This window comes from Corythoichthys intestinalis, chromosome 8, assembly GCF_030265065.1.
Source record: "Corythoichthys intestinalis isolate RoL2023-P3 chromosome 8, ASM3026506v1, whole genome shotgun sequence".
NCBI classification, from domain to species: Eukaryota; Metazoa; Chordata; class Actinopteri; order Syngnathiformes; family Syngnathidae; genus Corythoichthys; species Corythoichthys intestinalis.
Genome location: NC_080402.1, coordinates 7,307,291 through 7,327,619, shown reverse-complemented (window position 1 = coordinate 7,327,619; position 20,329 = coordinate 7,307,291). Strand labels below are relative to the sequence as shown.

Sequence of the window (20,329 nt, the reverse complement as noted above, 5' to 3'; positions counted from 1 at the left end):
TAGTGGGTAGAAAATATAGGCTTTAGACATAGGCAATCGGGTGAATTTTACTTATTTATTAAAAATAGGTATCAGCCTTTAAAAGTCCAATATAAACGGTTAACTTATGTTAACCTGGGGTTATCCTTTTGACATATCGGCTCGATATATGGACAACTTGAGGCATTTGTACATCAGAGCAACACTGAACTTTTGCTAAGAGTACAACCACTGTTTTTATGTAAATGAAGGGCAGCTGCAGTCTCAGACTTCCATACTTACTCTCGCCGGCCAGTGGGGATAACCCTTCATTTTGGCGAAAATCAGATCACCGGGCTTCCAATCTCGGGTCATTCCTGTCAGAAAATAAACAAACAGCAAGTTTTGAGCTACTCCATTGCAAATGCTGACAACATAACAGCATGTGGGTGCCCCTCCCCCTGACCGCCACCATCTTCGCCCATTCATTCTCACTCTGTGCCACATTCAAACCGCATCATTACATTTCACATAGAAAACACATAAATGACTTAAATGCTCAATAGGCATCACGTGGGAGGAATCGACATTCTTCAACAAACGTGCTAGCAGCTAGCTAACCGTAGGACGTAGGTTGTTCGGTGCTAACACACCGTCGCCGCGACAAAAACTGCGCTCTGCCAATTTACTAGGCCGCGTGGAAAATATAATGAAGTGGACAATGAATGTTATTTACTTGGCAGTTGTTGTGTTGTAACGTCGTCCTCCCCCGGAGCTCCTTTTCCGCACACAATCCGAACCACGTTTGCCCTCCCGCGCGTAACGTCATCGGACGGCACCACTACGACGTGGAAAAAAAAAGGGGGGGGGGGTGCTTGTTTGAAAACACCTTGCTAACATTTGTAATTCCCGCTTTTAACCGCGGTGAATAAATAACTTACTTTATATGCACTTATAAAATAAAAATGATAAATTTCCATCCGTGTAAGTATCGATTGATAAAAGAGAGAATCCCCTGTTAAAATTGGATGAGGCTCCATAGACTATCGTTGCCTAGAAACACGTATGCTCTGACGTCACAGCTACGATGGCAGGAGCTAGCAAAAAGCAATATTTAGTTCGTTTTACATTAAAAAAAAAAAGTTTTTCCTTTTTAAGTATCAGCAAATGTTTTAAGTATCAGCAAATGTTTTAAAAAACGATAGCTTTATTTGGAATGACATTGCTACGTAGTTTATTAAATCTTTTTTTTCTGAAGAACTGTAATGACCAGTCATAAAACAATAAACAGTCTTTCAACAAATGTTGTCTTTCTAAAATAAACATCAATAGGTCGACGTTATTCAAAGGGAATATAATTTTTAACCCAGTAGCTATTTTTGGAAACAAACAAAACAAAACAAAAAACGTTAAGAAAAAAACGTAACTTCAATATCATTACGTGATTCTTTTCATTGTTAGCAATCGTTGTCAGCAGTTTTAATGATTTTTTTCATTAATTAAAATATTTTAAAATCAACAAATTCTTAGAATAAAAACAAACAAATAATAATTTCTGAAGAAAAGATAACCTCCTATGTATCACTTCCTGTTGGTTTTAGGTCACTTCCTGTTAATTTTTGCATCTACAAATCACTTCCACGTCACTTCCTTTTGCCTTACATTAAATTCCAAGTCAAAAGTGAACCGTTTAGTTGGAAGAGACTTTTAAACGCCCCACAATTAATAGGAACCAACATGAACTAGTCCCGAAATGAACCAAAGTCAACAGGAAATGACCCGGAAATGCCCCAAAACCTACAGGAAGTGACACAGCATCAACACAAAGTGACACAAATTGTTTGTATTCCAAACTCAGCCGGAAGTGACCCGAAACAACAGAAACTAGCCCCGAGTCTCCCAAAATCAACAGGAAAAGACCCAAACAAAACAAGAAGTGACATCAAAATGGCACAAAATCAACAGCAAATAGCCCCAAAATAACCCAAAATCAACAGGAAGTGACGTGAAATGATCCAAACTCAAACGGAAGTGACCCGTAACAACAGCAAGTAGCCCCGAAATTGCCCAAAATCAACAGGAAATGACGCAAATGCAACAGGAAGATACTTGGAAATGTACCAAAATCAACAGTAAGTTGTCCCGAAATAAGCCAAAATCCACAGGAAGTGATGTCGTGAATTGTTCCTAACTCAGCCGAAAGTCACCCGAAACAAGAGGAAGTAGCCCCGAAATGACCCAAATTCAACAGGAAATTACCCAAACATGTAAGGAACTGATTTGGAAACACCCAAAATCAACAGGAAGTATCCCCGAAATGACCCAAAAATCAACAGAAAGTGACGTGAATTGTTCCAAACTCAGCTGAAAATGACCCAAAAGAATAGGAAGTAGCCCCGAAATGCCAAAAATCAACAGTCAGTAGCCCTAAAAGAACCCAAAATTAACAGGAAGTAGCCCAGAAATGACCCAAATCAACAGGAAATGACCTAAACAAAACAGGAAGTGACTTGGAAATGCCCCCAAATCAACAGCAAGTAGCCCCGAAATAACCAAAAATCAACAGGCAGTGACGTGAAATTATCCAAACTCAACCGGAAGTGACCCGTAACAACTGGAAGTTGCCCCCAAATGACCCAAAATCAACAAGATGTGACCCAAACGCAACAGGGAGCGACTTGGAAATGCCCCGAAATCAACAGTAAGTGACGTGAATTGTTCCAAACTCAGCCGGAAGTGACCCGAAACAACATGAAGTAGCCCTGAAATTACCCCAAATCAACAGGAAATGACCCAAACAAAACAGGAAGTGACTTGAAAATGCCCCAAATCAACACCTAGTGACGTGAATTGTTCTACACTCAACTGGAAGTGACGCATGAGAACAGGAAGTAGCTAAAAAATGCTCCGAACTCAGCCGGAAGTGACCCGAACCGAAAAGAAGTAGCCCCGAATGCCACAAAAGCGACAGGAAATGACCCAAACAAAACAGCAAGTGACCTGAAAATGGCCCAAAATCAACAGCAAATAGCCCCAAAATCAACAGGAGGTGACGTGAAATGATCCAAACTCATCCGGAAGTGACCCGTAACAACAGCAAGTAACCCTGAAATTGTCCAAAATCAACAGGAAGTGATGTCATGAATTGTTCCAAACTCAGCCGAAAGCCACCCGAAACAAGAGGAAGTAGCCCCGAAATGCCTAAAAATCAACAGGAAATTACCCAAACATGAAAGGAACTGATTTGAAAATACCCCAAAATGAACAGGAAGTAGCCCGGAAATTACCCAAAATCAACAGAAAGTTACGTGAATTGTTCCAAACTCAGCCAAAAATGACCCAAAACAATAGGAAGTAGCCCCGACATGCTTAAAAATCAACAGGAAATGACCAAGCAAAACAGGAAGTGACTTGGAAATGCCCCAAAATCAACAGCAAGTAGCCCCAAAATAACCAAAAATCAACAGGAAGTGACGTGAATCTTTCAAAACTCAGCCAGAAGTGACCCGAAACAACATGAAGTAGCCCTGAAATGACCCAAAATCAACAGGAAATGACCCAAACAAAACAGGAAGTGACTTGAAAAGGCCCCAAAATCAACAGCTAGTGACGTGAATTGTTCTAAACTTAGCCGGAAGTGACCCATAACAACAGGAAATTGCCCTGAAATGCCCCAAAATCAACAGGAAATGACCCAAACATAACAGCAAGTGACTTGAAAATGCCCCAAAATTAACAGGAAATGACCCGTGGAAGTAAAGCGAGCATTTTTTTCCTCCAGATCTTGTTGACAAGTCTTGAAATTTCACTTTACAAAAGCCTCCTCCGGTGTATAACACCGAAATTTAAATTTCATGAGGGTCAGTCGAAAAACTTTTTCTTTTTAAATTAAAATCGGCGACCTAAATATTAACACCGACGAAAATCCATAACTACCTAAATTCATTGATTCCGGACCGCTGAAGCACTCCTGCGTTGAAGGGCACCTTTCCTGGACTTGAATGAGCGATGGCGTCCTTGAGCCGGGGTGTGTGTGCGCGTGAGTGTGTGTGTCATACACATGGATTGGCATCTTTCCCCATTTTACTGTTGGCAAGTCTTCAGCGTGTTCAGGAGAAGCCACTGGAGAATGATAAAGTAGTCAAAAGACAGGTCAGTGTGTTCATTAACGCCACGGTAAGATTGCTTGATAAATGTACTGAATATTCACAGGATATTTTTTGGCATTTTCCTTGTTGAATTCATTAGCTGATTTGACGGTGCTCGACGTCAATGGCACTGCAAGTTGAGCATTCACATCCCAGTCTAAATTATGATTCTTGTCCATTTCTGTCTATGGCAGGAAATTAGATTTAAGGCACTTTCTGAGGATTTTGGGCATAGGCGGAGTTTGACTTTTGTGGCAAGGGGGGCAAAACATGTTGATGACCCTGAAGAACCCAAGACCCATGCAGATCTCCTCTAGAGCAGTGATGTTTTGGGGCTGTCGTTGGGCAACACGGACTTTCAACTCCCTCCACAGATTTTCTATAGGGTTGAGATCTGGAGGCTGGCTAGGCCACTCCAGGACTTTGAAATGCTTCTTACGAAGCCACGTCTTAGTTGCCCTGGCTGTGTGTGTGGGATCATTGTCATGCTGAAAGATCCAGCCATGTCTCATCTTCAATGCCCTTGCTGATGGAAGGAGATTTTCACTTAAAATCTCTCGATACATGGCTCCATTCATTCTTTCCTTTAAACACATCAGTTTTCCTGGTCCCTTTGCAGAAAAACAGCCCCAAAGCATGATGTTTCCACCCCCATGCTTCACAGTGGGTATGGTGTTCTTCGGATGCAATTCAGTATTCTTTCTCCTCCAAACACGACAACGTGTTTTTCTACCAAAAAGCTCTATTTTGGTTTCATCTGACCATAACACATTCTCCCAGTCCTCTTCTGGATCATCCAAATGCTCTCTAGGAAACTGCAGACGGGCCTGGACGTGTACTGGCTTCAGCAGGGGGACACACTTGCAGTGCAGGATTTGAGTCTCTGGCGGTGCATCGTGTTACTGATCGTAGCCTTTGTTACTGTGGTCCCAGTTTTCTGTAGGTTATTCACTAGATCCCCCCGTGTGGTTCTGGGATTTTTTGCTCACCGTTCTTGTTATCATTTTAACGGCACGGGGTGAGATCTAGCATGGAGCCCCAGATCGAGGGAGATTATCAGTGGTCTTGTATATCTTCCATTTTCTAATAATTTTTCCCACAGTTGATTTCTTTACACCAAGCGTTTTACCTATTGCAGATTCAGTCTTCCCAGCCTGGTGCAGGTCTACAATTTTGTCTCTGGTGTCGTTCGACAGCTCTTTGGTCTTGGCCATAGTGGAGTTTGGAGTGTGACTGACTGAGGTTGTGGACAGGTGTCTTTTATACCGATAATGAGTTCAAACAGGTGCCATTAATACAGGTAATGAGTGAAGCCTTGTTAGACCTCGTTAGAAGAAGTTAGACCTCTTTGACAGCTTGTTTGTAGGTGACCAAATACTTATTTTCCACTCTAATTTGGAAATAAATTCTTCAAAAATCAAACAATGTGATTTTCTGTTTTTTTCCACATTCTGTCTCTCATGGTTGAGGTTTTGCCATGTTGACAATTACAGGCCTCTCTGATCTTTTCAAGTAGGAGAACTTGCACAATTGGTGGTTGACTAAATACTTATTTGCCCCACTGTATATGCTCGGATAGTAGCTTAGCCCATGCTCAGACATACTGGCATCCAAGCTGTGTGTGTGAGCGCGCGTTTTTCCGTCTTACCTAGTGGAGAAGTAGACGCCGGATTCCTTTTGACTGAATATTCCAGCCAGAATCTGTCGTCAGGTGGTTTTGGCGAAGCAAAGCAAATGGCCGTCTCTAAGGTGCTAGTCACATGATGTGTTTGAAAAATGTTGACCCATTATAAAAAATATTGTTGACAACGTTCTTGCTGACAATGACAATAAAGTTCTATTCTGTTATAGACAACATTTTCTGGCAAAGTCTTAATTTTAAATTCAAGTACAATGGTACCAAGACATACTTGACACTCGATCTTTTCGACCACCAACGTAAAATTTGACTCGTCATTTTTTCCTACATCCGACGAAATGCTCAAAATACGACGATTCATGACAGCGTGGCAATTTCATTGTTTTCCCGCAAGACGGATGCACGGCGGATTTTCCTGTGAGAGCAATCAACATGGGTTCCAATAACGTTAAAGCAGGTGGTGAAAAAAGTAAAAAGGCGAGACTTACCACTGAAATGAAGATGTAAAGGTTTTTAATCATTTATTTCAGAACATGTGCAACACAACACGCCAACTGTCCACCGAAGTTGAAGCCAGCAACAACATGACGTTAACTCATTTGCGCCCAAAAACGTATAAATACATTCTATTTTTAATTGTTTCAGTGTCCCAAAGACGTACCGTAATTTTTGGACTATAAGGCGCACCTGACTATAAGCCGCCACCCACCAAATTTGACACGAAAACTACGTTTGTTCATAGATAAGCCGCACTGGACTATAAGCCGCAGCTGTCCTCACTGTAGTATGGGATAGTTACACCAAAAGATATAAACCGGTAACACTTAATTTGACAGCAGCATCATAAGACTGTCATAAGACCAAATGAACCACCATGAAGCTTTGAAACAATTGGCTGCAAAGCTTCATTGCTTCAAGAAGCTTCATTTGGCCTTCACTGTTCTCGCTTCATTTGGCCATCACTGTTTTCTTGGGGGAGACCGTCAACCTCTGCTGCCACCTGCTGTCAATACTGTTGTCGTCCAGCATGCCTCCCATCATGCATTGCAGCGCTACAGATGTAAATAACAATCAAAATTCATATTCTTTGACAATTATTTCTTCAGTTACTGCCCCAGTTGTTTCATTAATTACTAGTTATGGTATATAGTAGCACTGTATTTGACAGTGGTGCCATAAGACTCTCATAAGACAATGATCATACTTATGACAGATGTCATTTTGTGCCAGCCAGCAAATTATATCACTTACGAATGGATGCAAAAGATCCGAGCTGGAAAGAAATGGTGTTAGTGCCATAATTTACCGCATGATACGAAATGAAATCTGTCACAAGCATTCATTAATGCCCATGATAGTGTCATGTCATAATTATGAAGGCCTTATGGCAGTCTTATGACGCCGCCGTCAAATAAAGTGTGACCTATTAACCCAAATAAATCAACAAATAAGCCGCACTGGACTATAAACCGCAGGATTCAAAATGAGGGAAAAAAGTAGCGGCTTATAGTCTGAAAATTACGGTACTTATACGTCATTTACGTTTTTTTTCACAAGAGACATCTCTAGGTTCTGATGCAACTTAGCTCCAAAGCACAATGCTGAAAATCCATTTGAAAGCAATAAAACTGGCCAATGGAGGGCAGTAGCGCATTTGGTAAGACCCGCAACCCGAGTCAACGGAACGAACGGCCGGGCCGTAAGGCCTGGGTGGTGGCGGAAGACGACCGAATGGACGTCCAGGATGCCAGGCGGCGGACGACCGAGCAGAACAACCGGGACCACCAGTGCAGCGGACGATGCCGTTGAGTCCGTGCTGCTCGCCGAGCAAAGCCCGCGCCGCCGTGCTCGTCCGCTCGCGTCCCCCGCGTCCTCCAGTGTCCCACACGGAAATGCGCACGGCCAAACCAGTTGCCCCCCCAGGAACAAACGTTCCCCAAGCGAACTCTGCCACGAGGCAGTGGTCACCACAAAAGAAAGACTAAAAAAAAATCCATCTTGATGAGACAGGCGGCGATGAGGGAAAAGTTTACCCTGGCTGTCGCGGCCACAACAGCGTCTTCTCTCAGTTCAATAATTTAGTTATGTGTAAATAAATTGTTACTTTGCTACCAAAAGCTCTATTTGTCTCGTTGTTTATGTTATTTTGTAGAAGGAAAACATTATTTAGATGTTTGGGATGTCACAAAAGCAAAAAAAAAAAAAAAAAAAAACTGTGTTAAAGTCAAAGTTATGATTGAAAATTTCTCTGTTTTTTCATCAGAAATTGGAAAATTGCTAAAACTAAGTTATTTTCTAATGCTGATTTTTTTAAAGAATGGAAAAAGATATGAACAAACTTTTTTTTCCTGCTGAAAGAAGAGAGTCTAATCTTTCTTTTGGTTGGTTCCATGTTTATATAGCAATAGAACAGCCTTGCAAAATCAGTCAAAATCCAGTAAAACGGCCAGGAGTGAAGGGGGTTGCACCAGTAAAAACGTCTAGGAGTGAATGAGTTAAAAGAGAAAGTAAAATATCAGCTGCACTCTCTCTCTCACTCTGTTGTCAGCCACGTGGTGCGTTTAGGTACAGTACGCAAAATACATCCGCCACATTAGAACCCGTTTTTTTTTACATTATTACAGGTATTATTATTATTAATATTACTATTATTATATTTCGATTTTTATTCATAATTTATTTGTTTTGCTCTTTGTAATTGCTATTTGCAATAGTAACAGCAGTATTTATTAAGGATTTAGAGTAGCTTTTCAGGCTGTGGAACAAATTAATAGAATTATAATGTATTCTTATGGGAAAATCCTGCTCGACATACAAACAACGTCCTGGAATGAATTCACGTATTGGCCCGAATATAAGACGGTGTTTTTTTGCATTGAAATAAGATTGAAAAAGAGAGGGGGTCGTCTTATATTATTATTATTATACATTATACCCATTCACGACGCTAGATGACGCCAGATATCATTGAAGCGATGTTCTGTTATGACCAGTGTTGGGCACGTTACTTTAAAAAAGTAATTAGTTATAGTTACTCACTACTTCTTCCAAAAAGTAACTGAGTTAGTAACTGAATTACTCTATAGTAAAAGTAACAAGTAACCAGGGAAAGTAATTATTTCTGTTACTTTAAAAAGAAGTTGTTGTATGTCAAAGAATTTGAAATTTTCTGAGTAGTATTCGAGTCAGCTGGATAGAGAAGAACAGACAGGTAGTCGTGTTATAGAACCTTGTAATATTTATTGCACCTCACCAGCAACAGATTAATCCTACACTTGAAGTGCAACAAAAATAAACAGTAAACAATATAATAAAATAAAAATCAGCAGTAAACAATATAAAATGAGTTTAATCAATTAAATCTAACTCTCACAACATGAGACAACTGGTCAAGTAGACATAGCCTACTGTACTTCAAGTATTTTGACTTGAAATAGTGTTTCTATCTCCACCTCGTAAAGGACAAATTTTCCTCTGAATGCGCTGCCATCATATCCCTCTGCATCTGTTTTGCGTGTGTGTGTTTGCCGCACGCGCTGTTCCGGTTTGTGTGTGAAAACACCATGACACATGACTCTAACCGTCAGCCAATCACAATCACTTCCATCGCATCTATCCAGGTGGTGCATTCAGGTAGCCTCGTTCCCCCTACTCCTCCCGTCACCCTCAAAGCGTCTGCAGTCCTCAAGATGGAAGCAGCATTCTTGATGGCTGACTATGGGGGATGGGATTCAGGTGTAGCAAAAACAGAAACGTTAGCAAGCTTTGGAAAGCATTGTCTAATTGAATGAGCAGGGACAAACAGCCTGGCGTCATAAGAAGAAGCTGCTGTAATATTCTGATACAGAATTATCCGAGGCACCCTAAAGTGCACACGGCGCCAATATTGTTTTGCTCACATGATGCGGGAGTGAGTTTGAGACACGGCCTGCCGAGAGCCGTACGTTTGTGTTAATGTTGAAGTTATATGTGCTATTAAAGAAACAGAGTGCCAGCACATCCTGTGTGGTATATCTTTGCTAAGAAAAAGCACAAAACAAAACACGTGCGCTATTCTCGAACCTGAACGCATCCCAAGTCTTGGGTGACAAATAAACAGAGCAGAGTAGACTCGCTACGGCTGGTAGTTTCTTCAATTTATTCAGAGTAAGTAATAAAATAAGTAAAAAATTTTTTTATTGCTTCTTCCTCTACGCGTCAGCGCGTTGTCCCGCATTAAAAGTAGTCCGGGCAAACCGTGATGCTTAGAGCTGGCAAAATTAAACGATTCCTCGAGGTGAATAAAATTACTCGGATCAGTTTTTAAAGTCGAGTTACTCGAGTTGCTCGAGTATTCGTTTCAGCTCTACTATAGAGTAATTCAGTTACTTACTCAGTAACTTTTTGGAAGAAGTAGTGAGTAACTATAACTAATTACCTTTTTCTAAAGTAACGTGCCCAACACTGCTTACTGTCGATATTGGGTCATTTTGAGTTCACTTCCAGCTGGTATCGGGCACTTACTGATTTTAGGGAATTTCCCGGACACCTCCTGCAGATATTGGGTCACTTCCTGTTAATTCCAGGGCATTTCTGGGTGACTAGCTGTTGGTATCTGGGCGCATCCTATTGATTTTGTTGCATTTCACTGAGCTCGTTGATTGAAATCACAGGACGTTTTCTCTCAGCTTTTTGACGTTTATTCATCGAACGAGTGCCTGGCATGAAGGTCAGAGGGCATCGGCCAAACCAAGGAGAAGTTTAAAAAACTAGCTTCACAGCGTGAGAGCGAGGACGCGGCAAAGAAGCGTTAACAAATGAAGGCTTTTTTCGCGAGACCCTCCGGAGACGGAGTGGGCCGGGATGTTGTGCCAACGCCTCGTCTGTCGGGGTGAAGGATACGCGCTCAGTCATACGCGTCGTACACACTGTCATCCCCTTGTCTGAGCGGGACCCCCGCCAAGCTGGCTGGGCTCCAACGCAGAAGGTCTCCGACCCGGCAGGCCTGGCAGGGGGGTGGCTCGGTATTATTCCTAGACTTGCCGGACGCCCATCCCGGCCTCCGCTTCTCCCTCAACCCCCTTCTCTGGGAGCGCACGCGGCTCCAAGACAAGCGTCCTTCAAGCATCACCGGCACCCTTCATTGTCTTTAAAAGACGCGCAGGATGTACGGCGGCCTAATTGCTAGAGGCCACGAATGCCGGGACGGGCTTCCCGCGCCATCTGCGTTGTGTTATTCTTATCGTGTGACAAATGTACACGAAGTTTGCTTAAAGAGGAAGGCAAAGCAGCACCACAATATAAGTGATAAGATTTCTGACACTTGAAAGCATTTTTAGTAGGGCTGTCAAATTTATCGCGTTAACGGGCGTTAACTAATTTTTTAAAATTAATCACTAGAGATCGGGACCCGATCGATCGGGATGCCGACATTTATATATTTTACCTTTTAAGTATTTTAATTTATATTCATTTATTTCAATTTTTATTGAATTATTTCAGCATTTATTTCCATTTTTATTTATTTATTTCAACATTTATTTATTTCAATTTTTATTTAGATATTTTATTTATTTCAATTTATATTCATTTATTTCAATTTTTATTTATGTATTTCAATTTTTATTTAATTATTTCAACATTTTCCATTTTAATTATGTTATTTCAACATTTATTTATTGCAACATTTATTTCAATTTTTATTCATATATTTAACCTTTTATGTAATTTAATTTATATTCATTTATTTCAATTTTTATTTAATTATTTCAGCATTTATTTGTATTTTTATTTAATTATTTCAACATTTTTTTCATTTTTTAAATTTATATATTTCACTTTTTATTTATTTCAATTTATATTCATTTACTTCCATTTTTATTTGTGTATTTCAATTTTTATCGCGTTAACGGGCGTTAATTAATTTTTAAAATTAATCACTAGACCCGATCGATCGGGATGCCGATCACGTCATTTTCAAAGTATCGGAATCGGCAAAAAAATATCGGCCATGCCTTTTTTTAATATATATATATATATATATATATATATATATATTTTTTTTTTATTAAATCGTGTTCTAATTGTATTTAACGTTACAGACATAATATGTTACACTCATCCAGAGTCTTTAGTTTAGGCTTAAGGTAGGGTTATCAAATTTATTCCGATAACGGCGGTTATTAATTTTTTAAAAAACGTATCACGTTAAAATATGTAACGCAATTAATGCATGCACCGCACGACCCACTCACACATTGTCACGCTGAATCTGTAATAGCGCCGTTCTACCTATATAGAGAGATAAAAGGCAGCATAAAATGAGTAGAGTGAATTTTGGCAGCCTTTGGAGCCTTTTTTTAATTGGTTAAAGCCTTACAATCCCTCTCCCTACGACTAGAAATATTGTGGGAAGCAATGTGGGGAAGCAAGATAGCAATTGATCTTTTTCTTAACACCTTATGTTATTTCCCAACGCAGAGAAGCTATATCAATTGGTAGCACTACGCACAGTCATGGTTCCACTTCCCATCATGCATGGCTACAGTATCATTGACTGAAAGCTCAACAAATACACTAGATGGCAATATTTAGTCATAATATACAAAGTCACAAATCTTTCTATCCGTGGATCCCTCTCACAGAAAGAATGTAAATAATGTAAATTACATCTTGAGGATTTATTGTCATAACAAACAAATACAGTACTTATGTACTGTATGTTGAATGTATATATTCGTCCGAGTTTTATTCATTTTTTTTTTAATGCATTGCCAAAATGTATATGATCGGGAAAAATTATCAAAAATGATTGGAATTAAATCGGGAGCAAAAAAAAAAAGCAATCGGATCGGGAAATATCGGGATCGGCAGATACTCAAACTAAAATGATCGGGATCAGATCGGGAGCAAAAAACATGATCGGAACAACCCTATTAATCACGTTAAAATATTTGACGCAATTAATGCATGGACGGAACGACCCGTTCATGCGTTGCTTCAAACAGTTTACAATGATGCCGTTTTAGCACATTGAGAGCAAAAAGGCAGAGAAATGCGAGTGGACACAGGCCTTTAATTGTTTTGAGTTTTAGGAAGCCACTACTAATAGTCGTGGTTGCTCAACATCCCATCATGCATTTGGCGGAGCAAGAGACGACCTTTTCCTTAACATGCTTAACTGAACACAACGCAGAACATACTGTATACCATTTGCAGCCACCACTGACAGTCATGGTTGCCCAAAATCCCATAATGCATTTGGCCAGAGCAGGAGACGTTCTTTTTCTTAACACGCCTAATTGAACACAACACAGAACATACTGTATACGATTTGCAGCCACCACTGACAGTCATGGTTGCCCAACTTCCCATAATGCATTTGGGCGGAACAGTTAATGTTCACAAAAAGAAAAGCGCTCAATAAAAAGAGAACTGGCATTCCCAATCAAATAGCTATGCAAAATACACATGAATGTTAATAATGTTAATGCCATCTTGTGGATTTATTGTTATAATAAACAAATACAGTACTTATGTACAGTATGGTGAATGTTTATGTCCGTCTTGTGTCTTATTTTTCCATTCCAACAATAATTTACAGAAAAATATGGCACATTTTAGTGATGGTTTGAATTGCGATTAATTACAATTAATTAATTTTTAAGCTGTGATTAACTCGATTAAAAATTTGAATCGTTTGACAGCCCTAATTTTTAGGATACAGAATGCTGTTATATAAAGCTCAATTCCAGTTTACAAATCCAAATACATATAGTAATACATAACAATACAGCGTAAGAAAATAAATAACATATAGAAAAAAAAAACAAAGTTTAAAAAAATATTTATGTTTATTTCATTTGGGTTTTTCATTATTTATTTATTAATATTAAATAAATATAACTTGATTTTTACTATTATTATTATTACTAATAGTTATTTTATGTCATGTAAAATATAAATAAATACGGATTACAGAGATTTGCAAATCTATATACCCTTGGTCAAATGTTTTAAGACACTTTCCCAGCCAAACAAATGGTGAAATGTCTCAAAACTGGTTGCATATAGATTTTATTTAATGTTAAAACTGATGAAAAAAGAAAAAAGGGAAAATCTTTTTAATTTAAGCCTTTTTTTCTTTTTCTTTTTTTAAATCTTATTTTCTATATTTATTCATTTCATTGTTTCATATATATTATAATATGGAAATCAATTCAATTTTTATTTATATATTTTACCTTTTATGTAATTTAATTTATATTCATTTATTTTAATTTTTATTGAATTATTTCAGCATTTATTTCCATCTTTATTTATTTATTTCAACATTTATTTATTTCAATTTTTATTTATATATTTTATTCATTTCAATTTATATGCATTTATTTCAATTTTTATTTATGTATTTCAATTTTTATTTAATTATTTCAACATTTTCCATTTTAATTATTTTATTTCAACATTTCAATTTTTATTCATATATTTAACCTTTTATGTAATTTAATTTATATTCATTTATTTCAAATTTTGTTTAATTATTTCAGCATTTATTTCTATTTTTATTTAATTATTTCAACATTTATTTTTTTCATTTTTTTATATATATATTTCACTTTTTATTTATTTCAATTTATACTCATTTATTTCAATTTTTATTTTTTGTATTTCAATTTTTATTTTTTATTTCAACATTTTCCATTTTTATTTATTTCAACATTTATTTCAATTTTTATTTATATATTTAACCTTGTATTTTAATTTAAATTCATTTATTTCAATTTTTATTTAATTATTTCAGCATTTCTATTTTTATTTATTTATTTCAATTTTTATTTATATATTTCACTTTTTATTTATTTCAATTTATATTCATTTATTTCCATTTTTATTTATGAATTTCAATTTTTATTTAATCATTTCAACATTTTTCATTTTTATTTATTTATTTCAACATTTATTCATTAATTTATTCCAGCATTTTATTTATTTCAACATTTATTTATTTCATTATTTAAAGCCACACTAGGTAACTTTTCAACCTTTATAAAATATTTTATTGCGAACACTTTTATGCGAATTCTGCAAAGATGGGAGAGCAACAAAAGAGACGAAAAGTTTTGTCTGAGGAGATTTAAAAAAAAAAAAAAAAAGAAAAGAAAAAGGGAGGCTACCACAATAAATAACTGATTTCTTGCAAATATTCAGTCATTCCTGCATATTCCAAAATAATACGTGGGACATACGAAGTCTGGAAAAGTGCTGAACATTTTACAGGTAAACAGCTAAATTGGAAACAGGTGAGTATCTAAATTGGATACAAGAGGAGCATGGGGCAAGGTTCACCATTTTGTGATTAACTACGTGAAAAACAGGCAAGCCTGAAGCTTCCTGTAACAGCCTGCCTTTAAGCTGCTGCGGGGTCCTTCCGGGGTCCTACTGTCAGTCAGCGGCAGCCACAGCTGCCCACACAGATGCCTGATCAAAATCATCCATATTTATTTGTATGTTAATCGGCTGAAGTTGGAAAAAAGTTCATATATCGGCCAAATATATCAGCTGCCCCTTATAGCGGTCAACCTCCAATTGTCACACTCCTACTCAAGTAGTATACCCTAAATAAAGAACTGAGCTGAGAGTGAGGAAAAGCTAGAAAATGTTGCAGTGTGCGAGATTTTCCAAAGGAGGCGTCCAAGAACTTCTCACGAGCTGAAAGCGGGTGGGGGAGTAAAAATGGAAGACGGGACCAGTCGGGCCCTCGGACAGCAGGTGAGTGTATGAAGGCAGGGGGATGACAGATGCTTCTGTCAGAGTTCCAACCGTCGCCGCTTTGTGGGAGCTGCGCAGATGCCCAGAGAACTTCTCCCCCACCTCTCCCCGGCACCGCCTTCCTGTCGACAGACCATGAAGAGGGGCTAACAAGACAGGAGCGCTGCCTCTCAGCGGTCAAGTGACCGCATTGGCATTCCGGTGATGGAGAGGGCCGCGAGTCCGGGCCCGAGGCTCGGAGGGGTTATAAATGCGCGGGTCATCGCGCGAGGACAGCGGAAGGGCTCTCTCTTGCCGGCGCGGTGGCGGCCAGCTGAGGCGCAGGGGTCGGCGGGGGTCCGCGGCAGTCGCGCCCGCGAGGAAAGCAGATGTTTTCGCTCGGGGGCCGGCCAAGTTTGCCGAGCAACCTTCAGCTGCTTGGAGGTCAGCTGTTTAATAAGGGGCGGGGGCCGGGCGCGGGACATTTCAGAGGCAAACGCTTCAACTTTGATACGACAACGTATTAATTACGGCGCCGGAGCGAAGGGGCAGAGGGTTGTAGCCGAACATACCGCCCCGCTGCTCCGTAGTCGCCGTCAGGCTGGCGTTAGCCAAGAATGGCTGGCAGAGGTCTCGATGTCCTCGCGTCGACCCTCAACCCGGCCGCTGTCATGCAACCTCCGAGGGCACGTCCGTCATGGAAGTTCTGTTTCACGCGGTGGCTGGGAAGTGTCAGGCAAATTGAGAAGTCCGTAGGGGAAAAAAAAACATGAATGTCAAATGCTGGAAAATGAACGCAAGCGATATGGTTTTGTGACCGTCTCTGCCTGAGGCTTTTCAGATGTAGTCATCCAGTAGAGATCATTTAATGATGTTAGCTGCTAACGTTAGCCACTAACGCTATCATCCAGTAGAGATTGCGTTATGACGTTAGCCGTTAATGTTAGCCAGTCAGTAGTGACAGTCAGTGCATACTAAGGCGTGCTCTTCTTGGCAGCCCTTTTGACTTTCGTCTTAGTAAAATGAAATACTTATTAGTCATATTTTAGTCATTTCAAAATGTGTTCTTCTTCGTCTAGTTTTAGTCAACGAAAACTCGAACAAATTTCATCTGGTTTTAGTCGATAATTACTCAAAATGTTTTCCTCTGTATAGTCCATGAATAAATAAATAAATGGAAGGTTTCCAACAATTTCGAGTGAACATTGACGGATGAGCACACAGTTGTAGAGTCTACAAGGACATCAACATCTACGCGATGATAATACACACTCAGCCGGTAAAAAGCACATTATTTTAAATTAATTAAACTCACATGGATGCTACAAACTGTATGTAAAAGGTTTTCAAAGAGTTTAAGACGACACTCAACATGCTAAATGCTAACGCTACAAGTTACATAGTGTGTGATAGGGTGACCAAATGTCCTCTTTTGCCCAGACAAGTCCTACTTTCACGTAGTATCCTTGTCGTCCGGGCGGGTTTTATAAATTAAAAAAATGTCCGGTTTTTATGATTTTTCACGGGACCAATTTGAAGAGAATCCCTCCGGCCGCAGGGTGGCAGCGCCTGCCTGCGATGACATGGCTCCTAGTTGTAGGGAGGGAAGGAGTAGTTCTTCTTGTTTTTGTTGGCAGTTTACCCCTATCATGAGGCATTACCGACATCTACTGGGTTGACGATTTGGCCACAACGCCTGCCCAGTTGTTAAGTTTTTTATGAAAAATACGTATATAATGGCAACTGTTGACTTCTGTCGGAGCTTTGACTGTAAAATCCCGTTTGGTGTCGCATCGTTGTGCTGCCGATGATTGTAAACTTTTATAACAAAGTTTGATTTTTGCCTCAGCTAGCAATAAGTAAGCTAAAACGCACTAGGCATTATGGGAAACGTAGTTTTGAACTGCTACATTTGGAAACATGCTGGTTGAATAGTTAGTCAGTTTATTTCGGTTTTTGTTTGTGTGAAATCTAGAACATTGAATGAGAATATCAATTGAATTTGTCAAGGACAATTGTCGCTATAGTAATTTATAAAAATGTTTAGTTGGCACATAGCCTACTGTGTGTATGTGTATTGACTGAACTACATTTCTATGGGTCTGCATTATATATTATACATATATAAATATACATATATAAATATTAGGGCTGTCAAACGATTAAAATTTTTAATCGAGTTAATTACAGCTTAAAAATTAATTAATCGTAATTAATCGCAGTTCAATAGAATTGATAAAATCTGCCATATTTTTCTGTAAATTGTTGGAATGAAAAGATAAGACACAAGACGGATATATACATTCAACATACGGCACATAAGTACTGTATTTGTTTATTATAACAATAAATCAACAAGATGCCATTAACATTATTAACATTCAAAGATAAATAAAGATAAATGTTAGTACAAGTTATAGAAATTTTATATTAAAACCCCTCTTAATGTTTTCGTTTTATTAAAATTTGTAAAATTTTCAATCAAAATATAAACTAGTAGCTCGCCATTGTTGATGTCATTACACCATGCTCACTCCCCAAACCCATAAAATCATTTGGACCCAAGCGCCAGCAGAGGGCGCCAAACAAAAAAAAACAGGTAACAACTAACATTACACTGCTGTCATTTTAATCTGAGCGGTGCATGTGCGTTAATTGCGTCAAATATTTTAACGTGATTAATTAAAAAGAATTAATTACCGCCCGTGAGTGTCCTCTTTTTTAGAAATCAGAATATGGTCAACCTAGTGTGTGATGATCACTCAGAACAGACCTTTAAAGGCTAAAGCAACATGGCATAGCCAAGATAATAAAAAAAAACTTACCAAGCAGCACCTGACACATGTTTCACAAAAGGAGCCTGGAGTGGGTATAAGCTTACTCACCGGCCGGTGAGTAAGCGTGCGTGTGCGGTGGGCAGAAGGCGCAGCACGTCACATTGGTGACATGACCAAACACTGCTAAGATGCGTGCTAACTACACATACGGTAAGAATATGTTGATTGTGAACTATAACGAATTTTCATCTGTTTCATATTCTAGTCACCTAAGACATGTTTTTAGCTAGTCATCGTCACATCATCTTCATGAAAAAATTGCTCGTTGACGAAAACAACACTGGTGCTAAGCTAAGATATATTTCATGCGCTGGCCAAGAAGTGTCAGGCAATTTGAAATTCAAAACGCCTTACAAATGAAAAAACAAAACAAAACACACAAACGCCTAAAGCTAAGACACTAATGCTATATATACACATTTGTAACAATATTGTTTTGTGACTCTCTCTGCCTCAGGCTTTTCAGAACGATTCATCCTGTTGAGCTTGTTTTATGATGTTAGCCGCTAACGTTAGGCACTCACGCTATCACCCAGTAAAGATTGCGGTATGATGTTAGCCGCTAACGTTAGCCACTCAGATGTAAGTGAGTGCTAAGCCGCTGTCATGCAACCTTTAAGGTCATGTCTATCAAAGAAGCTCTATTTCATACGTTGTCAGTGTCAGGCAATTTAAATTTTAAAATGTATATATGTAAAAGAAAGTAACACAAATGCCAAAAGCTGTAGCAGAATTATTCATCCATTAAAGATTGTTTATTGACGTTACACTATCATTCAGTAGAGATTTACATATATATGTATTAGGGCTGTCAAAATGAATCTTTTTAATTAATCACGTTAAAATATTTGACGCAATTAACGCACATGCCCCGCTCAAACAGATTAAAATGACAGCAGAGTGTAATGTCCGCTTGTTACTTGTTTTTTTTTGGTGTTTGGCGCCCTCTGCTGGCGCTTGGGTCCAACTGATTTTGTGGCTTTCAGCACCATGAGTGAGCATGGTGTAATTATTGACATTAACAATGGCGAGCTATTAGTTTATTTTTTGTTTGAAAATTTTACAAATTTTAATAAAAGTAAACATTAAGAGGGGTTTTAATATAAAATTTCTATAACTTGTACAATATTTTTCTTTTAAGAACTACAAGTCTTTCTATCCATGGATCGCTTTAACAGAATGTTAATAATGTTAATGCCATCTTGTTGATTTATTGTTATAATTAACAAATATAGTACTTATGTACTGTATGTTGAATGTATATATCCATCTTGTGTCTTATCTTTCCATTCCAACAATAATTTACAGAAAAATATGGCATATTTCATAGATGGTTTGAATTGCGATGAATTGTGATTAATTACAATTAATCAATTTTTAAGCCGTAATTAACTCGATTAAAAATTTTAATCGTTTGATTAAAAAAAAAAAAAAAAAAAAAAAAAAATATATATATATATATATATATATATATTTATAAATATATAAATATATATATATATATATTTATATTAGGGCTGTTAAATTTACCGCGTTAACGGGCGGTAATTAATTTTTGTAATTAATCACGTTAAAATATTTGACGCAATTAACGCACATGCCCCGCTCAGAATAAAATGACAGCACACTGAAATGTGTACATGTTGTGTTTTTCCAGAGTTTTGTCGCCCTCTGCTGGCGCTTGGGTGCGACTGATTTTATAGGCTTCAGTACCCATAAGCATTGTGTAAGTAATTATTGGCATCAACAATGGCGGGCTACTAGTTTATTTTTTGATTGAAAATTTTACAAATTTTATTAAAACGAAAACATTAAGAGGGGTTTTAGAATAAAATTTATATAACTTGTACTAACATTCATCTTTTAAGAACTACAAGTCTTTCAATAAATGGATCGCTTTAACAGAATGTTAATAATTGTAATGCCATCTCTTTGATTTATTGTTATAATAAACAAATACAGTACTTATGTACTGTATGTTGAATGTATATATCCATCTTGTGTCTCATCTTTCCATT

At 38.2% G+C, this 20,329-nt stretch overlaps 1 protein-coding gene across 5 annotated transcripts in view; it reads right to left on the bottom strand.

Moving 5' to 3' along the window:
• Positions 1-799, bottom strand: part of psip1a (PC4 and SFRS1 interacting protein 1a) — a 29,424-nt gene extending 28,625 nt beyond the window's left edge. For 4 of the 5 annotated variants that reach the window (XM_057843471.1, XM_057843472.1, XM_057843473.1 and 1 more), the window contains exons 1-2: positions 695-799; positions 262-335 (exon numbers count right to left, since the gene is read on the bottom strand). In XM_057843471.1, the coding sequence (XP_057699454.1) occupies positions 262-333 (72 nt within the window). In that variant the 5' untranslated portion in view covers positions 334-335; positions 695-799. Of the gene's footprint in view, positions 1-261; positions 336-579; positions 666-694 lie in introns of those variants that run through there. The other variant, XM_057843475.1, reaches the window with a different exon arrangement.
• Between the last annotated feature and the right edge of the window lie 19,530 nt (positions 800-20,329).